This window comes from Tiliqua scincoides, chromosome 3 (assembly GCF_035046505.1).
Source record: "Tiliqua scincoides isolate rTilSci1 chromosome 3, rTilSci1.hap2, whole genome shotgun sequence".
Classification (NCBI taxonomy): Eukaryota; Metazoa; Chordata; class Lepidosauria; order Squamata; family Scincidae; genus Tiliqua; species Tiliqua scincoides.
The window spans coordinates 133,639,712-133,666,582 of NC_089823.1; the positions used below are offsets into that span (position 1 = coordinate 133,639,712).

Below are 26,871 nucleotides of genomic sequence, written 5' to 3' on the forward strand. Positions count from 1 at the left end.
CTTGGAGGCTGCAGATAAAAATTCTGCTACAGCCCTAGTGGTGTCAGCAACCGAGTCACTCAAAAGGGCTGACAAGACTCAGATGAGGTACCTAAGGGGTTAGAAAGTAAAGAGTGAAGGTAAATTTCTCGAAGAGAGTGGACAGCCAGGCAACTAAGTAAAATATGAACCACTGTGTCCGCCTCTAAAGAGCAAAGGGGACATAGTCTATGGTCAAGGGGGATATTGGAGAATCTGCCTGACTGAACGGCTGAAGGAAAGATGTTAAATTTCGCCAACATAAACGCCCTCCTCTTAGCAGGATTAATCAACGTGGTGAAATAATTAAAAGGGCAGCCAGATGAAGGAGAAAGGCCAAAAAACCGAGGAGAACAGGTGGAGTTAAGGTTGGAGGAAAGTTGAGTAAATTCAAATTCCCATAATTTAGTCTTAATAATAGAGTGGGCTCTTTGAAAGCTGGTGTCCGCAAAAGATTCGGAGGACAAACCTAATGTTAGGAGTTTTGAGTCAATAACATGAAACCACCTAGAAAGATAGGAATCCTTTAAGAGATCACTTAAAAGAGATTCAAGGTGGATACTAAGATGCAGACGAAGCCAGAACTTAAACGTAAGGGACCACGCTATAGTAGAAGGGAGATGAATCCCTAATTCAAGAGCAAGAGTGGAAAGTCTAATTAAATTAGGCACCCCCAAAATCCGTCTGAGGAAAGAGGCTGCAACTTAGTCAAGATCTTGGTTTGCCGCCTCAATCCAAATGGGGGCACCATACAAAAATTGGGAGAGGATTTTAGTTTTAAAAATGTGAAGGGCTGCGGGGACATACTGGTTACCACTAACAAAATGAAAACGGGCAATTGCTTTTAAATGAGGTGAAGATGAGGAAATGGCAGATTTCCTGTGAAATGACCAGGTGTGTCAAAAATGGAAAAGAATCCCTAGGTATTTAAAAGTTGGTACCTGTTGGAAAGAGAGAGTACCTATCTTCCAGGGAAACAATGTCCAAGACTTGGCGAAAACCATTGATCTTAGTGCTTTCCCCTAATGCTTTTTTTTTTTTAAACACAAGTATCTAGTTGGGGGCTTCCAAACTTGTTTAGTTAAGCTTGTCTTCTAGAAGTTCTCTTTTCTCAGAAGATGGAAACCATGTATGCTCCCCCCCCCCCCGGGCAGTATCATTTCTAACCAGTTTGTGTTATGCTTGCCTGCTGTACTGTGACCCATATTTGTAGTTACTGTGGGAGAACCAAGAAGTTTGTCTACACTTATTGTTGCAAGAAATGTTGTTTTGAACAAAGATTCCTAATGTGTTTTTGTTTCTCTCCTTGTAGGTAAAGGCTGATTTGGGGATGTGAACACAATGAGCGTTAACCAGCAAGCTCACACAGGGCCGCCTTTTGGGCAACCCCAGACTGGATATCCAGGATACTCACAGCCTGGTTATGGAGGGCAGCAAATCCCAGGCATTCCATCCTCTCAGTATGGAGCTTATAATGGTCCAATGTCAGGATACCAACAGACAGGCCCTCCACAAGGTGAGTCATAATCAATATTAAGGGAGCCATAGCCTCATCTGTATAATGTTGTATCTGGTCTTTTGACCCTCAAGGGACTTCATGGTGCCCTAATTTTTAAAAAATCAGGAATGTGCTAAAATAGTAATCATAAGAATTTATGAATCGAAAGGAATGCCTTCATAGTTCTTTATTATTAAAACTTGTGCACACCTTCATATTTCACAGATTTATTAAAATGGTTATAATTGCAGTGCATTTTCATGGTTGTGCAAAAGAGTTTGGAGGTCTGAAGCGATGTTGCTGCTTCATCAGATGCTGTCAGTAGTATGAAAACTTTAAATTAGATATCAGTGAATAGAAGCCCTTGAGCCAGATTTGGCCAGAGAGGTGGGGCCAGGACCCAGTTGCCAATCAGGAGATGTGAAGAATGTTGCATCTTTGGCAGTGCAACTTAGGGCACAATCCTAACCAACTTTCCAGCACTAACCTAGCTGCAATGCAGCCCCAAGGTAAGGTAACAAAAATGCCCTTACCTTGCGGAGGCCCCCTTGACTGCCTCCCCACAGCAGGATGCAGTGCACTCCACATTGGCACAGCTATGTCAGTGCTGGAAAGTTGGTTAGGATTGCACTGTCAAGAACATAAGAAGAGCCCTGCTGGATCAGGCCAAAAGCCCATCTTGTCCATCTTCCTGTATCTCACAGTGGCCCAGCAGATGCCATAGGGAGCAGACAACACAACAAGAAACCTGCAACCTGGTGCCATTCCCTTGCACTTGGCATTCTGAGGTAGCCTACTTCTAAAATGAGGAAGTTGCTGTGTATATTCCCCCTAAGGAGTTCGTGCTACTGTGTGGACCCGTTGGATTGGTTGGCAGTGTTTCTGGATGCATGACAATGGCAACATATCATACATTACTGCCAAACTTCCAGAAATGCCAAGCTCTGAGCTGTGCCCATGTGGCCACACAGCTTAAGGGAACAGCGCTTGCTGGTAGACAGCTTGAGGGGGTAGAGAGAGGGGTTGGACTCAGGAAAACTAGTTGCTGACCAGGACTTAAGATCTTGGAATAAGAGTGACTGTTAGTTCTCTTTATCTTTGCGTATAAGAATCACAGAAGAGAATTGTAGATGTGTTTCTGTGATAACTTGGATACAGTTACTCCTTTAAATGGTGGAAGTGTACCAGTAAATATTTCTTTATGCCTTACACAACAACATGATAGATTTGGGGTGTGTTCCTTTGGTACCAAGGGAGCATAAAGTTGGCAGGCATTTATTGGAGAGCAGGTTTCTTCAGTGTGGCTTAGTGGGTTTAATTTCCCAGTTGCTTTTTGCTTTAACAGTATTGTGTCCTAGACCTCTCTGTTGTGTTTGCTGCATTGCCTGATGGGCTAGGCATCTTGTTCCATTTATCTCCTAAGACCCAATTGTTCTCTTTTCAAGAGGAAATAGAAAGTAGCAGCCCCGTGATGCTAAAAGGGATTTTTTTCCTCTGTTTTTAAACTATTCATCCCTGAAGAATGGCAGATAACAGCAAATAGTGATGGTAGTTTAAAAAATAAAATAAATTCTGCTCATCTTGAGGCAGTAAATGCTTGCCTAGATAAGTCTAGAATATGGGTGTCGAACTTGTCTCATACAGCAGGCCTAATAGCATTCATGGTGACTGCAAAGGGCTGGAAGTTACATCATTAAGCAGGAAATGACATCACTGAGCAGATAATGACGATTAAAAGCACTTTGTTCTCACATAGGAACTCATTAGTTGCAAATGTCAGAAGAGATCTTGATCATGTTTTCAAGATATGGGAGAGTCCAATTATCATGCAGGCTGCCTTTTCAGCTGTGCCATCTGAATCTGAGAGGTACTCTGCAAAGTGATGCCTCAGCAGAAGTGGCACTGATGAAAGGGCAGCCTGTGTGATAATTGGGCTCCCCTAGTGCCTCTATAGCATATCCTTCTCTCACCCCTCTTGGTCTGCCCCTTCTCCCCATTGCAATCCTTGACTTCTGAGGCCTCTTTCTGTCCCTCCCAGAGCCTCAGCAGAAGTGACACTGCTGAAAAGGTGGTGCTGGGAGAATCCAGTTATCTCGAGGGCCTGATTAAAAGCTTCCATGTGCCAGATCCAGCCTGCCAGCTTTATGTTTGACAACCCTGGTTTAGAAACTATGCTATAAAGTAATACAGGTGGAGCCTATTTATATGCAATAGTTCCATTCCGTGACCGGGTGCGATTAACAAAAAACGCGTTGTGCTAAATTCCATAGAGTTAAGCAAATACACTGCAGCCTGACACTTGGGGCTGGAAGGAAACTAATGCAGCTGTAATCAGTCCCCTCCCCCGCCTCCCCCTTTCACAGGTGGGATGCTGAACTTTTAGAGAGTCCAGTCCTATGCGTTTCTACTCAGAAGTCCCATTCTAGTCAATGGGGCTTATTCCCAGGAAAGTGTGGATTGGATTGTAGCCTAAATCTCCTGCTTTGGCTTACTGGGAAGACTTGTTTCCGTAGGCTGGAGCACAGAGAGCCTGCACCATCTGGGGGGGGGGGAATTCAGCAAACACTCCCTGGGTTTTTTAAAGCAATCCCCTCTGTTGCTACCATACCTGTGTGTGTGTGTGTGTGTGTGTGAGAGAGAGAGAGAGAGAGAGAGAGTGGAGCGAGCGCTCCACCTTGCTGCACGTGCTCTGGCTACAGAGGTTTTCTGCCCCCCCTTCCCCTCTTCAGCCTCTTTGCTGGCTCAAGGTCTCCAAGAGTGTTACTGTTCCTTCAAAATGGGAACCTCTTCCATGGCTCCAGGGCTGTTTCCCTGCCTGGTCAAGGTAGAGCCTTTTTGCAGTGTTTTGGGCTGCCTTGAAACTGAGCAAGAATCCAGGGAAGGGCAAAGGAGGCAAAAGTGTATGTGACTTTCAGTTCCCCCCACCCCATTTGCTTTGAGACAAATCCACAGAAAAAAATCCATTGATAAATAGGTTGCACCTGTAGTTTCTTTAAAAACTTTATAGGACCTAAAAATTTAGGATTTCTTAGCTTAAAATGCTACTTTGGTGGTGGTTCTGTCTCAGCTGGGCATTGTGTTTATTATATTGCTCTCTGGTCTCTATATGCAGAACTATTTTAATTTCCTTGTCTGTGGATAGCTAATCTCTTAGTTGTGGATTGTGCGATACTGTTTGTCATCCGATTTTGATAGTCCTTAGAATATCCTTGCTTAGGTTAGGTCTTAGTAGTAGAAAACCTTTCTTTTGAAATATCTGCTATCTAAAATAGCACCTTAAAAGGCTTGGTCTTATATTGTCTCTTCACTCCTTTCTTCCTCATGCAGTCTCCTCCTTTTTCATCTCATCTTGTTCATACATCCTAATGCATTGTGGCTAGAACAGTTACCAGACAGCTGTAGAAAGCCAATGCAAATGCTGCAGCACTAATTCAAAGATTTTGACCTAATGGAATGGGTAAAGAATGATCTTAGCCATTGGCACAGCCTGATGGTCAAAGGCAGCATTGTGTTCAGGAACCCCGCAAGGCTGTGAGCCTGAATAACTGAATGACTCTCCAGTTCATCAACCTCACAGCTGTGTGGGATTCCTGAACACCTATTCAGACTCTATTAGGGCCAAGTATCACAGTGTTCTGCCAGATTCCCACTCCAAGCCTCACTTAGGGAACTTATGTCCACTTTATGCTAATTAGCTACCCTTTCGTTCCCCAACAATGGCCCCAGTTCTCTACAGCCTGTTCAAGTAGTCCATTAGTCAGAGTATCCAGGGCAAAGTCCAAAGTCAATAAGCCAAGTCACAGTCCAAGGTCAGATTCCAAAGTAAGTCAGTCAAATCAGTCAGAGTATCCAAGTCAAAGTCCATAAGCCGAGTCAGAGTCTAAGGTCAGATTCCAAAGTCAATAAGCCAAGTCAGTCTCCTCTCCAACCTGCACTCCTTCTACAACCCACACCCCCTTCCTGCCTCAGGTGCTCCTTATATCCCTGAGGGCCCTATTGCCTTCAAGTGGCTGCAGCTATGCAGCATACTCTGCTGGATGCCCAGGCCTTACCCTTAAAGGGGCCACTGCTGACACCACATCTACCTCCTTGCCAGATCTTCCACCATTCCAATACACACAGCATCCACCATCTGTCATTATCTGTGTTTGGTCTGATTTCAGTTTCAATGAGTTTTCGACAATGGTTGAAAGATTATCCAAACATTATGAAGTGCGACCTCTGGGACTACAAGGAGAAAAGCTATAATTGGGTGTCATCACTCCACATCTTCTTGTTATAGCACCCACATCTTCTTGTTATAGTTGAGGAGTCAATGATACCCTGCAGGACTTGCATAGGACTCATTTTGGAAAGATAAAAATGGAGAGCAGTTGCTAACATTATTCTTCCTGACTTCTCTGGTTGGAATGAGCAGGACACTGAAGTGTAGTCCTGTCGGGTTCTACAGTCCAGGAGTCACTGGTACCTTACGATCACGTATTGGAGGTTGAGCTAGTATCTGTCTCCTTGGGGTATGACACTGGGTTATTTTCTGGGCATAGGTTGATTGAAGTGCCATACCTAATTCAGAAGCTAGATGGTCATTTAACTGAGATGGGACTGTAGTTAACTGGAGAGTCTGCCTCAAGGAGTATTCCTGAGCAACAGTAGGACAACAGCTTTCATCTTGTTTCATGAGCATCATTATCTTAATTGTAGTTGCCTAGAACAGATGCTGCTTTAACCATCTCTTAATTAATTTGTAACTTGAATGTGTTCTTCTACTTACTGAGTAAAGATTGTGTCCTGTTGATGAATATTGATTTAAAGCACTTCTGAGATTTTAGAGGTGCTGTTGCAGCTTTTGCTATTGTGTGTGTGTGTGTGTGTGTGTGTGTGCGCGCATTTTTATCAGCATAATTTTATTCATTTCTACTCAGAAGTCCCTACAATCTTCCCAGAGAAATGTGTATAGAACTGCAGACTAAGAGTCTTTCACACTTTCCTCACTGATGTATATTTACTTTCTGATATATATTGTCTTTCTAGGTTACTTTCCTTCACTGGGGTTTCCTTCTAAGGGCTCTCCTGTATCTCTTGATTCTGAAGCCTCTTTTGCTCCTAACTTAATAGGTAAATGGGTTTCTTTCCATGCAGTCTCTTTTAATGAGAAAATACTATTTCTGGTGCTTCTTTCTGAAACATGTTGCATTTCATCTGAATATTAAGTAATTAGTAGATGGAGGATCATTTTGTAGGGAGTGCACATGTCTGGGGGTACTTCAGATATGATGAATTTCTTAAATGGGTTTAAAGCTTAGTAGGTCAGCAAGTAGCATTTAGTTTCTCCTTCCCAATACAAACCAACTGCAGCAGAATAGGTACAGTTGTGATATTCCCACATGGTAACATACAGGTTTGCATCTTCTTTCCTTCATGAAAGTACTATCAGAAAAGAAAATGTAATTAGTTTTCAAACAACTTCTTAATAGTTTTGGACTAACCTAGGTAAAGGAAAAATATATGCAGAAGTGGTCCTAGGAAGATCACAAATAGATTCTAATATAAAAAAACTTGTTTTAAAATCCAAGTTCAGGCACTGATTGTTTCCATGCTTTTCCATGCATGAGCAAGTTTGTAAGTCGAGGAACCATGCCTTGTAAACAAAAAACAGTCTTGCATATGTGCTGGCTTTCATTATAGCATCATGTATACTTGCCCATGGCCTTTTAGCCTCAATTCTCTACCTCTGCAGGTTGGAGACAACTGTGAAGTTGTGGTCCATGTCATGTCAGTCTTTTAGAATGTAAAGGCTTATATTTTATTAACTCTCAATTCACAACCAGTCTTTTTCATATCTTACCTTAAAGCTGCAGGGGGCTATCTTGTGTATATTCTAAGCCAAAGTAATATTTGCTTCTAAGAACCTCAGACTTGTTCTGTTTGTAAATTCTGTACATTTAAATCATCATTTCAGCTACCTTACTGCAAAGACCAATCCTGTGTATTCATTCTAAATACAGGTCTTGCACTGTTTATTCTTTTGCTGACTCTAGGTTTACCTCATGATGCATTCCTAATATGTTTGCAGTCTCTGCATCCTTCGTCTACTAAACTTCTCCCCCCTCCCATAAGCCTATATTAATATATGATATCGTCTCTAATCCACCCCAGTGAAAACATACAGGGAAAACTGGAAGTGTGCAGCTAGGTGGCCACTACCTCTTAGTATCCTGAGCTTTATTGTGGCCCCAACAGAACAAGGGGTTGTGGATACATGGAGACTACATTGTGAGTGAGCACAATATACAAGACTGTAGAACATGTTTACTGCTTACATAACTTGGAAGTTAAGATGGGCACCTAAACTTACAAAATTCCATGCTTTTTTTTGGTTTAGAAGTGAATGTATAGCTGTCTCAACACATATACTGAAGAGTATTCCTGGAATTTCTTTATTTGTTTATACGAGCCTTCTGGAGGGTGAGGAGAGCAAAATTTAACTTCATCATGGCCCTACTGAACTTTAAGGTGTTGAAAACCTTCCATGCATACTTTCAGTAATCTTTACATTACCCCTGTAAAGTAGGCCGTTATTATTATCCTTATTCGTTACAATGTTAATTGCTTTTCCAGGGGTTCAAAAATTTACGAGGCATACAGTGTAGTGCAGTGGTTCTCAAACTGTGAGTTGTATCCCTCTGGTGGGTCATGACCCTTTTATGGTGGGTTGCAGGCTGGCTACCTGGAAGCTGCAAGGAGTTCTGGAGCTTGATGCAGCTGCTGACAAAGTGGGTCATGGAAGTAAAAAATTTGAGAACCACTGATATAGTATATTACCTTACATTGCTTCAATGGGGGGGGGGGGAAGCTGAAACACTGGTTTATAGCAATCCTGGAATGTAGTCTACTATTTTGACAGACTTTAAATAAGTGAATATGGCAGAGATCTCCAGAGATGCTGAGCAATCACTAGAAGGAAGGAACCAAGCCAGAAGTTACAAATCCAGTGTAGTCATGACAGCTCTTGTCTCTCACACACATACGTTCAAAGCAAGTTGCATGCAGGCAGGTGCAGTAGCAATTCATATGCACATGAAAATGTGCAAATGCAGCCCCTCCTCTCCCCTGGTTTGTTGTCTTCTGTTAATGCAACCTGCCAACTTCAGCAACAGCCATTTTTCTTTTGGGAAGTAGTTTCCAGTAGAGAAGTTCCATTTTGCCAAACAAACTTGAGTTGCAATACTTACAGTTTGTTAAATGATTAAAATCAGAACTTTGAAACATCATAATGTTAGTAATACATACTTTCACCAAACCAATAAGAGGGATGACTTTGCATTACCCTTTTTCACATAATCTACATCGCCAAAAGAATAAATTTAAGATGTGCCGTTGATGGGCACAATATTGATAGAAAACACAGAACACTTGACTTCAATTCTGTCTTTTAAAACTGCAATAATTCAGTCCTTTAAAGTTGGAATTACAGTCAGATTTCAGAAAACTCTAATGACCAAATAGATCCTCCATGCTAGATTTCATATTGGTGTGAGAAATTCTTTATTTCTCAGTAAAAAATATTTCTGCTCTATTTGAGATTCTCCCAATTTGTGGCAATTAGTGGCTGTTATGGGGTAGCTACTTTATGACTGATAATCAGGTAAATGTCTCTAGGTTCTCTAAGAGCTGCCACCACTTCTGGAGCACCTGCTTCAACATCTGGAGCATTAGTTTCACCTGCCTACAGTCAGTTTGGACAAGGAGATGTACGCAATGGAATTCCTCCTACAGTCCCGTTGCCAAGGTAATTATTTAAAAAGTCATCAGACTTTGAAAGTCATTTATCACATTTGCGGGCGGGAGTCAGAATGCCCTTTTATCCATTATAGAACCAAAATGTTTTTCAGTTTGTTACTTTTTTGCTTTTAAATAAATCCAGCTTTTCACAGTGTAACTGCAGTTGTAAAGTAACAAACATGTAATGATCAAGGTCTGTATTTGGAAGACTTAGCACCTTTGACAAAGGAGCTGGGCTATTGTAATCAAATTTATCTGACTTTGACCTATAAAGCCCTTATTGGCTTGGGCTCTTCCTACGTTGAAGACGGTCTGCTTTCTTATGCTCCATCAGTTACAGTAAAGGTTTTTGCTTTCTACTGAGAATACTTGAGAGTAGGAGTCAGGCATCCTTTCTTGGGAAAGGATTCTGTAGATGAGTCACTTACTGCCCAATACTACCCCCTGCCACGTTAAAGCACACAGCTACACCCATGGAGCCAGAGTTGCATGCTTTGTTGTGGAGGGGGAGAAATTGACAGCCTATAGGAGGTAAATACATTTTTTTTAACTTCCTGTAGGCTGCCCAATTGCCTTTGAAAGCAAACAGAAGTAAATAGAAGTTGCTTCCAGTCACCTCCTCAAGGCATTCTGAGGCTCACAGAGGCCAGTGGAGTGGTTCATGTGTCTGGCGTAATTCGGAGGCAATCTCCAAAGGCTCCAAGAATGCTTTGCAGGATGACATTGAGCATTGCGTCATGACCCACAGCACATCAGGTCATGACGGGCAGTTTGGGAAATGCTGTCATAAGCGATTCGTGTGAAAATAATATCATTGGTGATAGATTATATCTTTTTTTTGCAGCAAAGTTTGTTTGGAAAGATACACCATATGACTTGCAAATATCATGAGTCTTTTGCAAAAATAATGCTTATTAACTCTTCTTTTGATGTCTGAGTCTGACTTCATTTTGAGCATGTGAGAATTGCTCTAACAGGTGACTTGACCATGATGTCCGTCTGAGATATTAAGCTAGTAGCAGGCAGCAAAATAGTTTACATCAAGGTCCTACACTAGAAAGCTAAGGTGTCTGATCTTTAGTTGATAAGATTGGCTTCTATGCTGCAAAGGGACCATAGGCTCCTCCCATTCTGAAAATAGTAAACTTTGCTTCTGTACAAGAGCAATCATGAGCAGGAATCAAGAGCAATCATGAGCAGTGATTCATGTAATTAAGAACTGTCTTGATTCTATCCTTGTGTTTCCCCTTCAGACCTTCTGCTGCTCAGCAGTTCATACCTGGCACAGCATCCACTCCTATCACCCAACCAGCTCCTTTCCAGCAATATGGTCCACCTCCGACAAGCACACAACAGTTGACCAACCATATGGCAGGAATGCAGATAAGTGGCATTTCAACTTCTGCTCCTCCCCCAGCTGGACTGGGCTATGGTGAGTTACGGTAACATCTGAATGCTGCTTGAGTAGATTGATTTGTTTTGGAGTTCCTTTGGGCAGCTTTTGTTGAGTCCATTATATCTCCATTTTGCAAATGTTACATAATGTAGTAAAGCAGGTGTTGGTGTTGCAAATATTACATGTTATTGCATCAGCTCTTCATTAGATCTCATAGTAATATAATCATTTCAGGGTGTTAAGGCTTCAGTCATTGTTTTGTGTTAGGAAAAAGGACCAGCCAACAAAATTGACAACGTAACCTTGATATTCATATTAAAAACCTGACGAACACACTGTATTCAGGCCAGACTCATGTTGTGTTTTATAATATTTGACCTATGTTTCAACACCAGTGGGCAAACCGGGACTTCTTAAATCTGGGGAAATCTGCCATTTCATTTAATGGCAGAATTGTGCATGGGTTTATACCTCACTCATTGAAATTTTGTTGGGATTTGGAAGGGATTTGGTGGGTATTTACTGGTTTGCACTCTTCATAGCACTTTTCCCTAAGAGCCAAAAGTGCTCTGTGTTACCTCCATTAGTACTTACAACCACCATATAAGGTAGGTAGGTTGTTATGAATTGACAGTATAAAAGCTAAAATATGCAGTGTTTACATTTCTACGTTTCCAGCCAAAAGTAGCATAAAGTGATTAGATAAGAGTGAAATAATAGATAAGAGTGAAATCTTAGAAATTGAAATTTCAGGATATGGGTATCTATTTCATACTGTCATACTTCTTACAGTATTTCTGAAGAACTATTATGAACCATGTTATCAGTACTAATTCCTTACCAGAAACTCAATGAAATTGACAGAAAATATTTCAAGCCAAATGACCATTCCTACATGCATTTTGCCCAGCTGCCTTGTTGGTGGACTTACTCTACTTCAGTATGTCATCATATCTACAATTATTATTGATATTGGAATATAACAGACCCTTTGCCCTGCTCTGTGTGATGATGGCTATTACATCTGATCCTAACTGGCATAATCCAAACAATTCTGGCAGCATCACTGCACACTGGGTACGCTAAACCAGTGTTTCTCACACATTTAGCACTAGGACCCACTTTTTAGAATGAGAATCTATCAGGACCCACTGGACGTTATGTCATGTCCGGAAGTGACGTCATCAAGCAGAAAATTTTTAACAATCCTAGGCTGAAATCCTACCCAGGATTAAGTCCCGTTTACTATCATTGTTAAAAAGTAGCTTATTAAAAGTACAGATCTGTAACATTTCCCCAAATGCAGTCATATACCATGGTAGCATCAAGTCTAATATATTAAAAATAAAATATTGAAATGAATGGGGACCCACCTGAAAATGGTTCACGACCCACCTAGTGGGTCCTGACCCACAGTTTGAGAAACACTGCTCTAAACAATTCCTACATTGTTCCCTTGGACAGTGGTCCAACCCACTGTCCCTCCCAGCCTGGATATCCTTTCCCCAGGTCTCTTTTTCCACTGGGCTCAGAGCTCAGTAGGGTTGGTTTTTGCCACTACTGCAGCAGTATTTACTGCAGTGCAGACTTGAGCAGTGGCGGGGGGGGGAGGGAGAGACGTGAAGAGCCATATTACTACTGTTTGATCATGGTCTTACTTCCAGCCACAGTAAGACTTATGTGTTGATTTCCATCAAAGTGACATTGATATGATGTGTATTGTAATTCTTTTGTACTAGATAAACTGCGTTATTTGAAAAACTGAATATCTAAAAATATTTGTTTAAAACATTTTTTCTAGTGTTATGCTAGGATGCTTGCTTGCTGCCAAGTGGCTGTTTCTGTGGTTTATCTTCCTTGATGTAGCTTGGGATACATATTTCAGAGCAGGGGCTGAGACGTTATTGTACGTATTTTAGAAGAGTACATGAGCTTGTACATGCTGAGAAAAGAATGGCATTTTTATTGATGATTAAGTGTGAAACAGACTGTGACTATAATCGCATTTCTTTTCCTCAGGTCCCCCAACATCTGTGCCATCTTCCTCAAGAAGCTTTCCTGCAACTGGATCCGGGCAATATGTGTATTCAAACCAAGGACCACCACCACCTAATATGCCCCACGGATTGCCTCCTACCTGCTTGTCTCAGGGTCTTCCCATGGCACAACCTGCTATTTCTGGTCCTCCATCATCAGCCCTACATCATTCCTCTCAATCTTCTGGCTTTGCCCCACCACCTACTTCTGCTACGGTTGGAGCTTCCAGTTACCCTCCTGCTGCAGGAGTTTCAAGGCCTTCCACAATGCAGGGTGCTTCATTACCTGGACAAGCAGCTCCTGGGTTGCCTGCTTCCCAACCAAATCATGTGACCTCACCACCACCTATGGCAGGACCACCCCCTGGACCGCCAATCGCAGGTTTCCAAGGGCCACCACCTCCCACCCACCCCTCCCAACCAGGATATCCACTGCAACAGAATGGTATGTTTAGTGTATTGGCAGGAGAGGTGTGGTGGTGTGGGGGGGGATGTTTCAGCAGAATTTGTCTTGAGCATTAGCCTAGATGATTTGGCTGATTTGCAGTTTCTTTTTCCTCTTAAAATGCACTGAACAGCAATGGAAATGAGCAACTTGCAGTAAGGGAATCGTGCAACTTATACTTTTCTCTGTTATCTAAATTTTAAGGAAATCATTTGCATTATATTGTCAAAGGTGGTCCTTTTTCCAGCTGTTGCCTCCAGGTTTTTTCTGGAGTGCTTTTTGAAACTTCTTTTCCATGTAAACTTTAGAACCTAAATCAAAAGAGAGGGGATGGATTGTTTAAAGCATCTACTGCTTCCTCCTACATTCATGTGATGAATACTTCTAAATTTTCTTTGCTTTCTATCCCACTGAGTAAATTTTGGCTTCTCTCTGCGAAGCACCATTTAATCATAAGAAGCATACTGTTAGATTGGTCTTCAAAACCTGGGTTATTAAAATTTTGTGGCTCCCAAGGTACTATGAATTATGTATGTGAAACTCTTCAGGAAGAAATGTAAAAATCAGCCAGCAAAGATACAAAGTACACAGTGACTCATAATTCTGGTTGCAGGATATATTTGTTCATCATGAAGTCCTTTACAGGTTGATAGAGGAGCAGTATGAATCTACAAGGCGGGGAGTTGCTGAGCTTGAGAGGCCCTGTGGTAGGCAGATTGTCTTTAACAATCTGCTTTTCTTTCTTTGCTTGACTGTAAGCCTTTTTCCGCAGATATACTGTTGAATCATAATCTTAAAAGTGATTGGCTTCACACAGGACCAGTTCTTCAGGAATAAGCCCAAAATGTATTCCTGAATTAGTTTAATATCAGCTTTATGCAGTTCTAACAGTGCGATGCGTTTTTGTTCAAATCGCAATTTTCAGTTGTTCCACTTGAGGGTTGGACTGATAATCTAGATCAGTGGTTCTCAAACTGGTGGGTTCTCAAACCCACCAGCTCGTGTAACGATGCCCCATTCTTTTTAAGGGGGCGGGGGCAGGGGGAAAGCAGCAAAGTGATCCCCAGGATTGTGCCCCTGCGGGGGAGGGGGTGCTATTTTTTAACAAAACATACGTGCTCCCATGGTCCAGGGGGTGTGGGGGGGCCCTGCAGAGCGCTTACAGGGCTTCCTATGGCTTCTAAACAGTGAAAGTTGCAAGCATAATGAAACCGGTTTCATCGTGCTTGCAACTTTCACTGTTTAGAAGCCATGGGAAGCCCTGCAAGCACTCCACGGGGCTCCCCACACCCCCTGGACCCTGGGAGCACGTGTGTTTTGTTAAAAAATAGCGCCCCCTCCCCCCGCAGGTGCGCAATCCTGGGGATCGCTTTGCTGCCCCCTGCCCCCGCCCCCGCAAAGACCCTGGGAGTAAATCTCCCGGGAAGTTTGAGAACCACTGATCTAGATATAGATACTTACGAAAGATAATTTTCCTTTAGTTCTTGTGAATATTTAATTCCACTGTTCTTTTTTCAGGATCCTTTGGGCAGAACAGAGGTACCCAGCCAAACTATGGTGCAGCTTATAGTGGGCCAGCAAACTATGCGAGTCAGCCTGGACCACCACCACCACCAAAGCGTCTTGATCCAGACTCCATTCCTAGCCCAGTAAGTTAGTTGCATCAATTTTACTGCTGAATAATCCATTTTAAAAATTAAATGATGCTGAAAATGAAAACTTGCTTCTTTATAGCTCCTCTCCATTTGCTTCATTCATATATTCACTTTCGCATGCTAAATTTTTCAGTTCTTATGGGCAGTCCTGACTGTCTCTAGAGATATGCTTACATTGACATATATAGTGTGTTCAACTGGATGATCATAGTTAGAGTCTGCAGCAGTTCCTGTGATTACACCTGTTGAAAAGGATTACCAGAACTTTCTGTAGACTGTGTGTGGGATTGTCTGGTTCTTATGTTGTTTCTCCACATGAACAGTCTTGATTGGGGTGGGCTCATGTACAAAAACAATTATTTGAATTGGCCTTTTGACTGCATGGGAAAGTGTATATGAAATGGGGGTCAGTAACATACTTGGCTCACTGTTCTTTTTGACTGTTGGTTATTGCACTATCTGGAGTGGAACATAATGATGCCCTGTCTTTATGGCAACCCTGCATAGGATGGCATCATGTCATGAAAACCAGGGAGCAGCACAAGTTGCTCATTGTGGCTTAGAGCTGAAGAGCTGCTTGATTGGTTGCATGCTCCCAAACAAGCTTTGGGTTGTATTTCTTGAACAGCATGTGTCTGTGATTCCATTTATTCACTCTGGCAAACTTCTTTTGAAACTTTCAACTGTAATTTGCTATATGGTGTGTCTTAACACTTAAATGGAAAAGTAAAAAAAAATGTACTGGGTATACCCAAGTTCTTGGGTACATCTAGCTTCTTGCCAATGAGTATGGGACTTGCTTCTGGTGTAAAATATGTGGATCTGCTTAAGCTTAGGTATCACAACTCATATGCCTAAGTCAGTGGTTCCCAAACTGAGTCATGGCTCCCCAGGGAGCCATGGAAACCAGCCAGGGGAGCCACAGAATCCACACAATGTGTAGGATTGTAGCTCTATTGGGGAGCCATGGCCAATGGCCCAGTAGGTCAAGGGAGCCACGAGTCAAAAAAATTGGGAACCACTGGTATTCTTTTCAGGGAATAGCGCAATATACTTAGCTGTATAGAGAGTGTTAGTGTTCGTTTTGATTTCGAGATACATATAAATGTAGAGTGTCACAGAAGCACCAAGTATGTTGCTTAACCCACAAAGGATGGTTGCACACTGATCTGGATTAGTTGGAAATGACAGCTAAAACTGGGTTCTAAAGAGCATTTGGAGAGGAGCACAAGGCTTGAAATGGCCATTGTTTTCATTTTATTATTATAGTCTTGTCTTTTTTATTCCTGTGGGTTTTGCAGAATGGTTGTTCAAAAAAGCCCAACTTCGTGAGGCTGGTTGTGGTGGCAGCGGCAGCTATTTCTCCAGACTAGCTGTTGTATGTCTAGCTTTATGCTATCACTAACCTTGCTTGGGGAGATGAAAACATACAGCCTTTGGTGCTGTAAACTGAATCTGCAGCTTGGAGAGCATACAGGTGTGCTAGTAGCTTTGGTTCCTTCTGTGCTCTTCCTTTAAACAAAATCTCAGAGTAGTTGCATCTGCTGCAGCATGTTCTCCACTGCAGTTCTCCAAAGTCTAACTGAATAGCATGTGAGCTGCCAACTTGGTCAGAATTGTCCCATCTAAGCATACTTCCAATGGGAACGCAAGCTTTGTGTAGAACTGAAGTTGATGTTGTTTTTCCTCTCTTGTTGCATGAACTATTGTCAGACAATATTCTTATATCTAACAGTGATGGTAATAGGGGCAGATAGGAGTGACACTGCTTGCTACTTTTGTTTTACTATTCTCTCTTTTTTCCTTTTTTGTGGCAATACTATTTTTTCTTCTTTTAAAACACAAATAAAAAGCAACTCAATGAGCTGCCACCTCAGCAGAAACCCAGACACAGAATAGATCCAGATGCAATTCCTAGCCCAGTAAGTGCGGTGTCTCTCTGTCTGCTATTGTCTGCATGTTGGTGACTGCCTGTGTGTGTCTGCAAAGTAATCTTCCCCTTGCTAATCACGCCTTGTTGTTAGTCCCTCATTCTTATCTCATTTCTCTTTCTGCTCACAGTATTACAATAAACAGAATAAAATACTTGGAAATCCTTTTCACATCACACATCAAGGGGCAATAGAAGTTTAACGTTTTAAGATGTAGATCATGAAGTAGCGTCTTTTGTGAATAGCAAAGTATCTCAGAATATAAGAATTCCTTTTGTCATAATAGATTTTAGCCATAATCCACGAGGGATGCCTAGTGGATCAAGTGCTTCTGAAATTAATGGCGATTATTCCTCAAAATCTATTGAGATGAGAGGCAATTAAAGTTCCCACTAGATTTTGTGTAAGCACTTTCTGTGTGTGTATATATGAATTTATATATAACGCACAGCTCATTCCTTGGCAGAAATCTGCTTGAATACATGTTTGATACAGTCACATTTTTTACACTTAAAAAAGATGTTAATTTTGTTAGTGAGATTTAGCCTTCATTTCGTTAGCATTTCCTCTTACTCTAAATACACAGAATTATCTGCTGTCTTATTGCAGTGAGCTGCAGGCTACTAAATGTGATAAAGGCAAGATGCCTTGGTTTTCAGGAAGCTTGTATCTGTTGCTTGTCTATTGCCCCCTGTGTTGCTATGTCTTGGGAATAGACTGAAGCTGGTTACAGTGCAAAAATCTTCACAGTGGAGGTGGTACCAACTTCAGTTATTTATAGACTTGGGACAGAAAAATCTCTTCTTGGCATGGTCGCTCACCCTTTGTATGCAAGTTTCTCCATTGGCATGTTTCAGATTGAAAGATAAGGGCAACGGTGCTCTTGTTGTAGGATGTTTATATTACAGGTGTAACCTTGTTATACATGGATTTTTTATACACGGACTTGTATCAACATGAATGGCCACTGCAAATGAGAAGGAATGTGCTGATCCCTGGAGAAGGGGAAAATGCATCCCTTTAAAATCACTGCTTTTCTTACTGTTGTAGAGAGAGTCATGCAAAGGATTGCAGGTATAACCTAATTATCCACAGATTGTTCTCTCTTAACTTGATGAGAAGGGCCCTTTAAATTGAAAACAGTCATTTAACAACAGCCTTGTTAATGGAAGACAGGGCAGCTGACTGATTCTCTCTCCAAGGCAAAGCTTCCCTTCCCCCCCACCACATGAAAGAAAGATCACTTTGCTCTGGGTGAAGGAGTCGTCCCTGGCTTGCCTGGAGAGAGACTGATTGATGGATTGTCTGCCTAATGACTCTCTCTTAAGATCACAAAGGTCAGCAAGGCTGTTTTTAAATCACCAGAGCAAAGGGACTTTGTTTTTTAAATTGATTTGCTTTAGTTCGATTTTTGCCATCCATATGAGTTCTGGGAAGGAACCCTCCCAAATAATGAGACTCAACCTGTGCTAGTAAATATAAGCAAAGAATGAAAGATGGTGGGAAGTATGATTCCCTGCCAGTAGCTAAAGATAGTCGAGTTATGGAACAAGGAAATGAAGTGCAATAATGCATCACTTTTTTTTCTTTGCTAAAATATTTGTAATCCAAGACCAGGATTTTAATAGTGGCAGAACTGTCTGAGTCCTGAAAGCATGTGTGCCTTTGGTACAGACCCATTTGGTAGTTCTGGGGTTAACAAACATTTATTTAATACCCTCACTTTTCTTAATTTTGAACAGATTTTCAAAGCAGCATGAACCCTGACCTGAAGGAATTGTAGCCTAAAAATGACAGGACAGAACTGAAGAACAAGACCTGATACAGGACTAGTAGAAGTGGAATAGGTTATTTAGTAGCAAAAAGAGGGGCTGCAGGTGTGACTGATCCTGATAGGTTTTGCCTTAGTTGGCTTAACAGATGTGAGGACTCTTTTCCGTGGAGATCAGCTTGGGAGAAGAGAAACCAGTCACTGGCTGTCCAGCTTGCTCATAATGAATGTTGTAAGAAGAAAGGGAAGAGAGATGGGAGCTGTATAGTTGGATGCACCTTAGGGTCCTATAGGAGAGGCAGACATTCTTACAAAACATTAGTCAGTGGACTGGTAGAATTTTAAACATGCCTTGTGAAAAGTGTTTTATATGTATAAAGGGCTGGCAGTGTTAAGTTGCTACAGAAAGTGCTAGGAAGCTGGTAAAGAGGCTTGGGAAGAAGGAGGGTATGATCACTGACAGAGAACAAGCATTTTGATGAGGGATGAAGAGAAGGTGACTACAGGGAAGTTTGCAAAATTAGAGTAAGAACTATTTCACTAAACAGACATTTTGTATCCTAATTAAGCAGCAAAAGGGGGAAGAGAAGGTATAGCTTCAAGATTAGTTTGGAGCTCATTGGTTTCCAAGTCCCTTTCACACTAGATCCTTTTTCAATGAGTTACATATTCTGTCCTCCCCTTGGCTTAATTCTCACTGAGCTGGTAAACCTGCATCTGGTTCATAGTGCTTCAGTCTGCAGGTGGGTGGAGGACTCTCATGATTAAATGCTCTTCCATAAAAAGAAAAACTCTATCCACATAGGAAGTGATATATTGGGGAGAAGAGTTGGAGCTGAGCCTTCTCCCTGATCAGCATTTTTTTTTAATTTCGAGGATCATTTCAGCATGTGAGCTCCCAACCTGCAGTTGACTCAGAGAGACGTTTATCTCCTCTGAGAGAATTGGACCTCGGTCTCATGTTCTGAAATTTTATCCATTTGTTTAATTTGAAACTCCTGGTACCCAATTTAGAACAAAATACAAACAAAAGCCAGAAGATAACAAAAGGCAATTTGCAAATGTTACTGTAGTGCTTGGGCATGAAATTCTCAGACCCAGCTGAGTGTATATCTGCAGCAGAAGTTGTTCGTGAACAACAAGCAGGGACTTCCTTGAAACCTAGCTTTTCTGTAAGTGTACTTCATGCCTTGGGCTTAAGACTTTAACATGCCAATTGTTTAGCTATCTATCTTTCAGTGAACTGTTGCCTTATCCCCAACCTTGACACATGCAAATTGATAGAAACTTAAACCTTGTGTAGTTCTCTTTAGTGACTGATTGTAAATCCTGTTTGGTTGTGGTAAAACTTGTATTATTTCTCACTGTTGCACTGAACCATCTACACTGCTGACTTGCTGCTTCTCATTTTAGATCCAGGTAATTGAAGATGACAGGAATAACCGTGGGTCTGAGCCATTTGTCACAGGAGTCCGTGGGCAAGTTCCACCCCTTGTCACTACCAATTTTTTGGTCAAAGATCAAGGTAAAGTTTTTCCTAGGTTAAAGATAAATTCAAGTCTGTGCCAAAAAGGAAAGCGGGATGGCATAGATAAAACTATGATGACATGGGTTCAGATGATTCTTAATAGAACTGACAATTTCCATGTTCAGGTTCCCTGAATTTGATTTACTTACAAAACAATACACCAGCCCAACCTTGAATACCACCCTATCAAGCAATTAGAGTTTTTTACTTGTATTTCCAAGAGGTTTACAAGATTAGATTCAAGGGCGTAGTCTAATGCAGCAACCATGCAAAAGCTAAATAAGTCTGGGTCTGGTCACTGTCTAGATCTGGGCACTTCAGCCCACAGGCCAGATCCAGTGCCCTTGCTAACCATCCCCCATGTGAACAGAGCTTACCATTCCACAGGGATGCTGCCATGGTCACTGCCGTTTTCTCCGCCCGGCCGCTTTCACATTCTGCTGCCACAACAGGCTCTGCACCCGGATTTCCTGACAGATGCAGCAGAGTGTAGCAAATGGGGAGATCGGTAGTGACCATGGCAGCCTCCCTGTGAATGGTAAGCTCCAGAATGGTAAGCTCCAATTGCACCGGGAAGGTTGTTTTCGGCACACAGCTGTCTCCAGTTTGGAGACTGCTGGTCTAGATGAGGTATCAGCTGGCATCTCTGTGTTCACCATCTAAATTTTTATCATCATAAAGATGTGCTATAAAATCAATCAAGTAGGCCAAGCAAGATGTTTCTGAAAACCTTGACTTTCAGACTGGCTTGTCAAAGTGGCTTTTTACCCTTAAAGAAAGTAGATGTTTTCTTGTAGCATGAAAAGGTGCTGTGGAACTTTAGAAATTAATTGGCTTATGGCATGAATCTTCATAGCGTTCACCTACTTAGTGATTCATGCCCTAATTTTATAATTTGATAACTTGTGGTGCCAGTCATCTTGTCAAATTTCTTAAACCTGTACAATTGCTGAGTATCTGTAGGAGGCAGGGAGGGAGGATGCCATCAGTGAATGGGCTGAGGTGCTACCTTGGAAGTTACCAGAGCCTTCCTAACATGATAGTTGAGGTGGGGTTGGGATCCATAAAACTGCCCTACAAATGAGTTGCCAGCATTCAGCTCTGCACATCACCTTGTGCGTCCCCCTCTATATAGATTGGTTGTTCCTTGGTCATTTCTTCCTTACACTTTTTTGTTTAGATACGGTTATGTAATAAATAATCAGATAGGTGGCTTTTCCCCAAAGGTGTTTTTGCCAGTTATTGTTCTTGTTCCTTCCCAGGCTTTGTTCTTCTTAACTGCATCTGACTGAGAGTCAGCATAAAGCTTTCTGTGTTGATACAGTGGGCCCTTGGTATCTGCAAGGGATCTGTTCCAGAACCTCCTGTGGATACCGATTATCGCAGATAATTAAAATCCTTGGAAGGGCCTCATAAGATCTACTGGAATTTCTTCCTGTCATGTGTGGGAGGTGTTCTGAGGTGTGTGTGGGGGGGGTGCACTACCTCCCTGTGCCTTGGAACACCTCCTAGACGCGACTAGAAGGCACTTCTGGTCATGTCCGGGAGGTCCTTGAGGCCCTCCTGCATTGAGTCAAATCCATGGGTCCGGAACCTGCAGATAAAGAGGGCCGAATTTACTCCCAAATGTCATATTGGTACCCAACCTGGAAATGCAGTTTTTAATTTTTTATATAATTTACCTGTGCTCATCAATGTCTCCCATTCATTTTTAATGAATATTGTACGGTGCCTGTTATTGGTGGTGGGGGGAGGACAGGAGTGTAAATCTTTGGTCTTGGATCCAACTGCTTGTGGAATGGGGGTTCCTGTCCACCCTCCTTCCCCCTACAACTCCTTGGGTCCCCCAGTTGACTCAGGAGAGCACTTGGGAATGGTGTGGAATAGAATGTGGAGGGGGAGCACATGGAGGGTGATGTCTGTTGGAATTACTGACATACAGAATTGCCTTCTGCTTACACTAGAAACCCTCTGGATCCTGCCCTTGGTCTTTGGCTAAAATCTCGTCCAGACAGAATGTGGCAATTTAGTTTTGATGTACAGTATTGCTAGAATGTTGATGACTATTCCGTTCTCTTCCAGGTAATGCAAGTCCCCGCTTCATTAGGTGTACATCCTATAATATCCCCTGCACCTCAGATATGACAAAGCAGTCCCAAGTTCCTCTTGCTGCAGTCATAAAGCCTTTGGCTACTCTACCTACAGAAGAGGTGAGATCAGTACTCTGATATTTCAGATAAAAAACTTGTTGCTTGGAACAAATTTACTGTTGCATGTATCCAGGTTTCATGCATGTCTTTAATTCTGTGACCTTTGTTCATGTTGGTATCCAAATAAAAACTCATAAATGTATTCAGACTTATAAGCCATATACTTCCTTTCATTGATCAAGAACATTCTTAGTAGCTCAACCATGTCAATTTTGACATACCCACACGTCCCACACACATTCTTCTTCTTCTTCTTTTTTAACTTTCAGCATTCCATAGGTCCTGGGAGCACACACGTTCTTGTCAGGCTTTACATTTTTTTAAACATTGTTTTCTTTTAATTTACAAAGTAATATTCCTTTCATTTACGTTAACATGTTACGTTGATAATGATCATTATACATAAGCATATTTTTTCATTCCTTTTGATAAGTATACCATTTTGAGCTTTTCAACAAAACAATATAGAAATATTTTTAATTATAATAGTATACTTTTTTATACTTGAGGAATCTCTCACGTGCAGAAACTGCTACTTTATTTTTGAGTTTCATTTCCAGACTGATATGCATGGAATCACTCAAGTTTGGTATTAGGAGGAATAGCTATTTCAGCCTGCTTTAGCCATTCAGTGCCTTGTATCTTGAGCCAAAGAACTGTCCATGGAGAAACAGAATACGGTACAGGCATTTCATTTCCTGAAGCTGGTATTCATTCAGTTCACTTTTGAAGTCTGTTAAATAGCATCATATTTAGGCTAGTCATCAAGTAACAAATTATGTTTGTGTGACTTCATTTTAGAAGCCAGATGCTTATGCAGGAAAGTCTTGAGAGAGCCATCTAAAACTATGCAAGCCTTTTTTGCAAATTGCCAAGTGTTGTTTCCAGCATTCAGGGACTGACCAGCACAGCTGTGTCCTCCACCTGTTAAGGGAAATGAGATACTCTAAATCAGCTAGTGTTGAGCAGTATACAGGAGAAGGGTCTTGGACTAGCAAAACCCGAGTTTTAGAAATTCAGCACCTGTCCTTTAGAGATGTTTGCCCCTTAGTGCAAGCAGGTATTTGATGGCCTTGAAAAGGGTATTTTGCTGTCTTAAAGCTACAGCAGCTGCTGAACACTGAATCCCATTTTCTGGAATGAGTGTGACAAAACAGTTCATATGCACAGCTATGTATGATCGTACAAAAATGAGAAACCTCAACATAGTACTAAACACTGGACTAGTTCAGGCAACCAGACTGTGAGTTCAGCCATGAATTTCACTTTTCACCATGTATGTGCTGCAGGAATCATGGTTTGTTGAATTGCAGTTCTGCAACTTATCCAAACCCGAATCTGTTGTTAAATTAAACCTATTGTAACTTACAGTTAAACAAGAGATCCCTGTTTGAATGGGTAGTGGAACTATAATTTAACAAATAGGAACATGCGAGGCAGGAACTTGCAGACATTCTGGGATTAAAAGCTACATTTCATAATTTTGATTGTGTAAAGAGCCTACTGTGAAGACAGTAAGTACCAGTTGAACAAACAGTGCCACCCTCCCCCAAAGCTGAACTTTGTCACTTGTCTTCTACGTGACAGGATTCAAAATGTTAAATGTGCTGCCCCCCATAAGTGGGATCACTTCAGCAGTTGGAAGATATAAATGTGGTTGTCCGAGTTCCTGAGAAAGGGCTTTCTTTCCTCCTGTTCTTTGCTGTCCAGAAAGCAGGGGGTGTGATGCTTTACTGCAGCTGATCTGTATACAGTATTATTGGACAGATGTAGAAAAAGACATGTTACATTATTGAAATTAACACTAGAGCAAAGTGCGGGAGGCATGCTCTCAGATATTTCACCACCAGTCAGGGAGAGAAAATTTTTTTTATTTAAATAGCATCAATATCCAGAATTCATTTATTTTTATTCTTTCTTTCCAGGCTCCTCCTTATTTGGTAGACCATGGAGAAACGGGTCCTATCCGGTGCAATAGATGCAAAGCCTATATGTGCCCTTTTATGCAATTCATTGAGGGTGGAAGAAGGTTCCAGTGCTGCTTCTGTAGCTGTGTTACTGAGGGTAAGATTTTCTACTTGGAGGCAGTTATGGAGGATAAAAAGGTTACCAGATGATGTAATCCTATAAAATGCCAACATAGTGGATTATTAATGCCTAAATGTTCAGAACTGTGGGATCACTCTTAAATTCTGGGCAAATAATACTCATTAAATTCTCATCAAAGAAGCATCTTCTTATGCATATGTGCCGTATGGTTCTTGCTTAATTTGACAGGCCATGAATGGCTATTCCAAAGATTAATGGCATAGTATTAGACTCACTGAAGCTTCAAAAATTGTTGGATGAACTGGGCAGTCCTTGGCCTCATTAGGGGACCTGGAGATAACTGTAGCAGGCTGCTATATTTAAAATAAACCTGCTTTTAAAAAAATACAAATAGTTGAAGCTTAGACTCTTAAGAGCTAAATTCTGCTTCAAATAATTGGGTTGTATGATGGAACATAGTCTCCTCCCCGCCTTTTTTGAGTCCTATTAAAAGCCCCATTCATGACTGAACAAATCAGTTTGGTCATCCGAGTCAGCCCAGTGTATTGTACTACTATGTTAAGCTATCTCATTTTTGTGTGATGGGAAAAGGACTGGTTCAGGTATGTGCTCCTAAGCAGGCATGCCTAGGATTGCACTGTTAGTTCCTTACTTGCTAGTTACATATGTTCTTGTGTGTCTGTCAAACTCTACCTATAGCGGTATCTGAATTTACCTTTTCGTCCATTTCCCCAGTGCCATCTCACTATTTCCAGCACTTGGATCACACAGGCAGGCGAGTGGACTACTATGACCGACCTGAGTTATCATTAGGGTCCTATGAGTTTTTGGCAACTGTTGATTACTGCAAGGTATGACTAGTAAGCACATTTCAATGCTAAGTTAATGTTATCTCTTCCTCAGTGCTCAAGGTAGACAAAACAGTAAATATCTGTATAGCTCTATTTGAAGCCCTTTCTGTTGTAAAACACAAACAGCCACAGTGAAACACAAATTATTGTACCAGGCTATTGCTAGAGATGCGAAGACCTAAAAGGAAGGTTTTTATTTTATTTCTTCAAAGTTTTCATTGGCAAATTTGGAAATTTTGAGAAACTGAAAAGAAACTTGGGATGAAGTATTTTCTGTCTTAGAATAAGTGAAAGTTTTGTTTAAGGTGATGTTTTCAAATACTGTTGTATCTGCCCTTTATTCTTTCAAGACACACTCTAATAATAGATAAGAGACTCTTTACAATATTAGGCAATTATAGTTTCTATACACTGTAGGTAAATATAGCCATTGGATCTTCTCACTATTTCAGATTGTTCTATCTTTTGCAGGATGTAGAAGAAGCTGGTCTGTGTTTAGAAGTACATGTTTAGCTCTTAACATCAAGGTTTATGAGAGTCTTTGATGTTGATCTCTTGAGATGGAGGCAGATTTTAGGTTTTTTTCCCAAAGAGTTGGAAGCGGTTTGAAAGGGGGGTTATTGTGATACTGTACACTTATCTCAGTGTAGTCTCTGCTAAACAGGTGTTGCATTTTTTGCATTGTTTCTATTTATTTCTGCATAATGCTGACATCCAGTATGGAAGGAAGGCTGTTTTTAAGTCCGGTTTAGATCTGTTAAGAAGATATATATTTTAATTTCCTGTTAAAACACAGTATATAAATATTCTTGATACTAATAATCCCTCCCTCCAGCATTTATGTTTTCTAGGAGAGGGCGAAAACTTTTTTCCCCCCCATGGCTTCAGTATTTTTGGCAATTTTAAAACTTTGGTTACTGGTGCCAGCTTTCCCCCCCCCCCTTCAAACCAGAATACAGAGAAGTGGTTCTCTGCTTACTTGGGAGTAGATTTCCAGCTAGTATAGCCTCCCCCCCAGTAAACCATGTGAATGTGTTTATGTGAATGGATTACTCACATAAGTGCTTCTATTCTAGTGCGTGTGTTCACTTTTTTTCTTTATTTCCATTTGTGGGTTGCCCTGTTCCAAAAATTTAAAATGGATTGCAGTAAGGCCAGTTTAAAATACTATATGCTATCCTTTTGAATTTTCAAGGGTACGGAATTGAGGCGTGTAGAGAACTTGCTGAGAGCTTCTTGAAATGTGGTGCATATATAAAAGGCTTGAGATGTGCATTCTTATCATGACGTAACCCCATAGCTTAGCCCCTCTCACTTCAGGTTGGCGATACCCTGGATGAAGATTATAATGTAGATCTTTGCTGTGGCTTGTTCTCCAATATTGCGGTACCTATAAATATAGGTACTGAGATAAGATTAGAAAGACAAGAGGATATTTCATAGCTCATTGAAAGTGGGCCTACATGCAGTTATTGTGCTAATACAGTAGTGCATTGAGTGTGCACTTTAGTATTAGCATTTGTCTTTTCCTTCTCTGCAGAATAACAAGTTTCCCAACCCGCCTGCATTTATTTTCATGATCGATGTGTCATACAATGCGATAAGGAGTGGTCTAGTGAGGCTGATTTGTGAAGAGTTGAAGACTCTCCTAGACTATTTGCCCAGGTAATGATACAGCTGAGATTCTTGTCCTGAAAGGTA

At 41.3% G+C, this 26,871-nt stretch overlaps 1 protein-coding gene across 4 annotated transcripts in view; it reads left to right on the top strand.

Annotated features, from left to right (window-relative positions):
• SEC24C (SEC24 homolog C, COPII coat complex component) overlaps positions 1–26,871 on the top strand; it is a 55,192-nt gene that overhangs the window by 9,694 nt on the left and 18,627 nt on the right. Inside the window, exons 2-13 of one of the 4 annotated variants that reach the window (XM_066620226.1) lie at positions 1,331–1,534; positions 6,548–6,631; positions 9,176–9,305; positions 10,552–10,730; positions 12,714–13,175; positions 14,694–14,824; positions 16,684–16,752; positions 19,946–20,057; positions 22,143–22,270; positions 24,196–24,334; positions 25,055–25,170; positions 26,711–26,835. In XM_066620226.1, the coding sequence (XP_066476323.1) occupies positions 1,360–1,534; positions 6,548–6,631; positions 9,176–9,305; positions 10,552–10,730; positions 12,714–13,175; positions 14,694–14,824; positions 16,684–16,752; positions 19,946–20,057; positions 22,143–22,270; positions 24,196–24,334; positions 25,055–25,170; positions 26,711–26,835 (1,850 nt within the window). In that variant the 5' untranslated portion in view covers positions 1,331–1,359. The remainder of the gene's footprint in view (positions 1–1,330; positions 1,535–6,547; positions 6,632–9,175; positions 9,306–10,551; positions 10,731–12,713; positions 13,176–14,693; positions 14,825–16,683; positions 16,753–19,945; positions 20,058–22,142; positions 22,271–24,195; positions 24,335–25,054; positions 25,171–26,710; positions 26,836–26,871) is intronic. The other 3 variants (XM_066620227.1, XM_066620228.1, XM_066620229.1) reach the window with 3 other exon arrangements.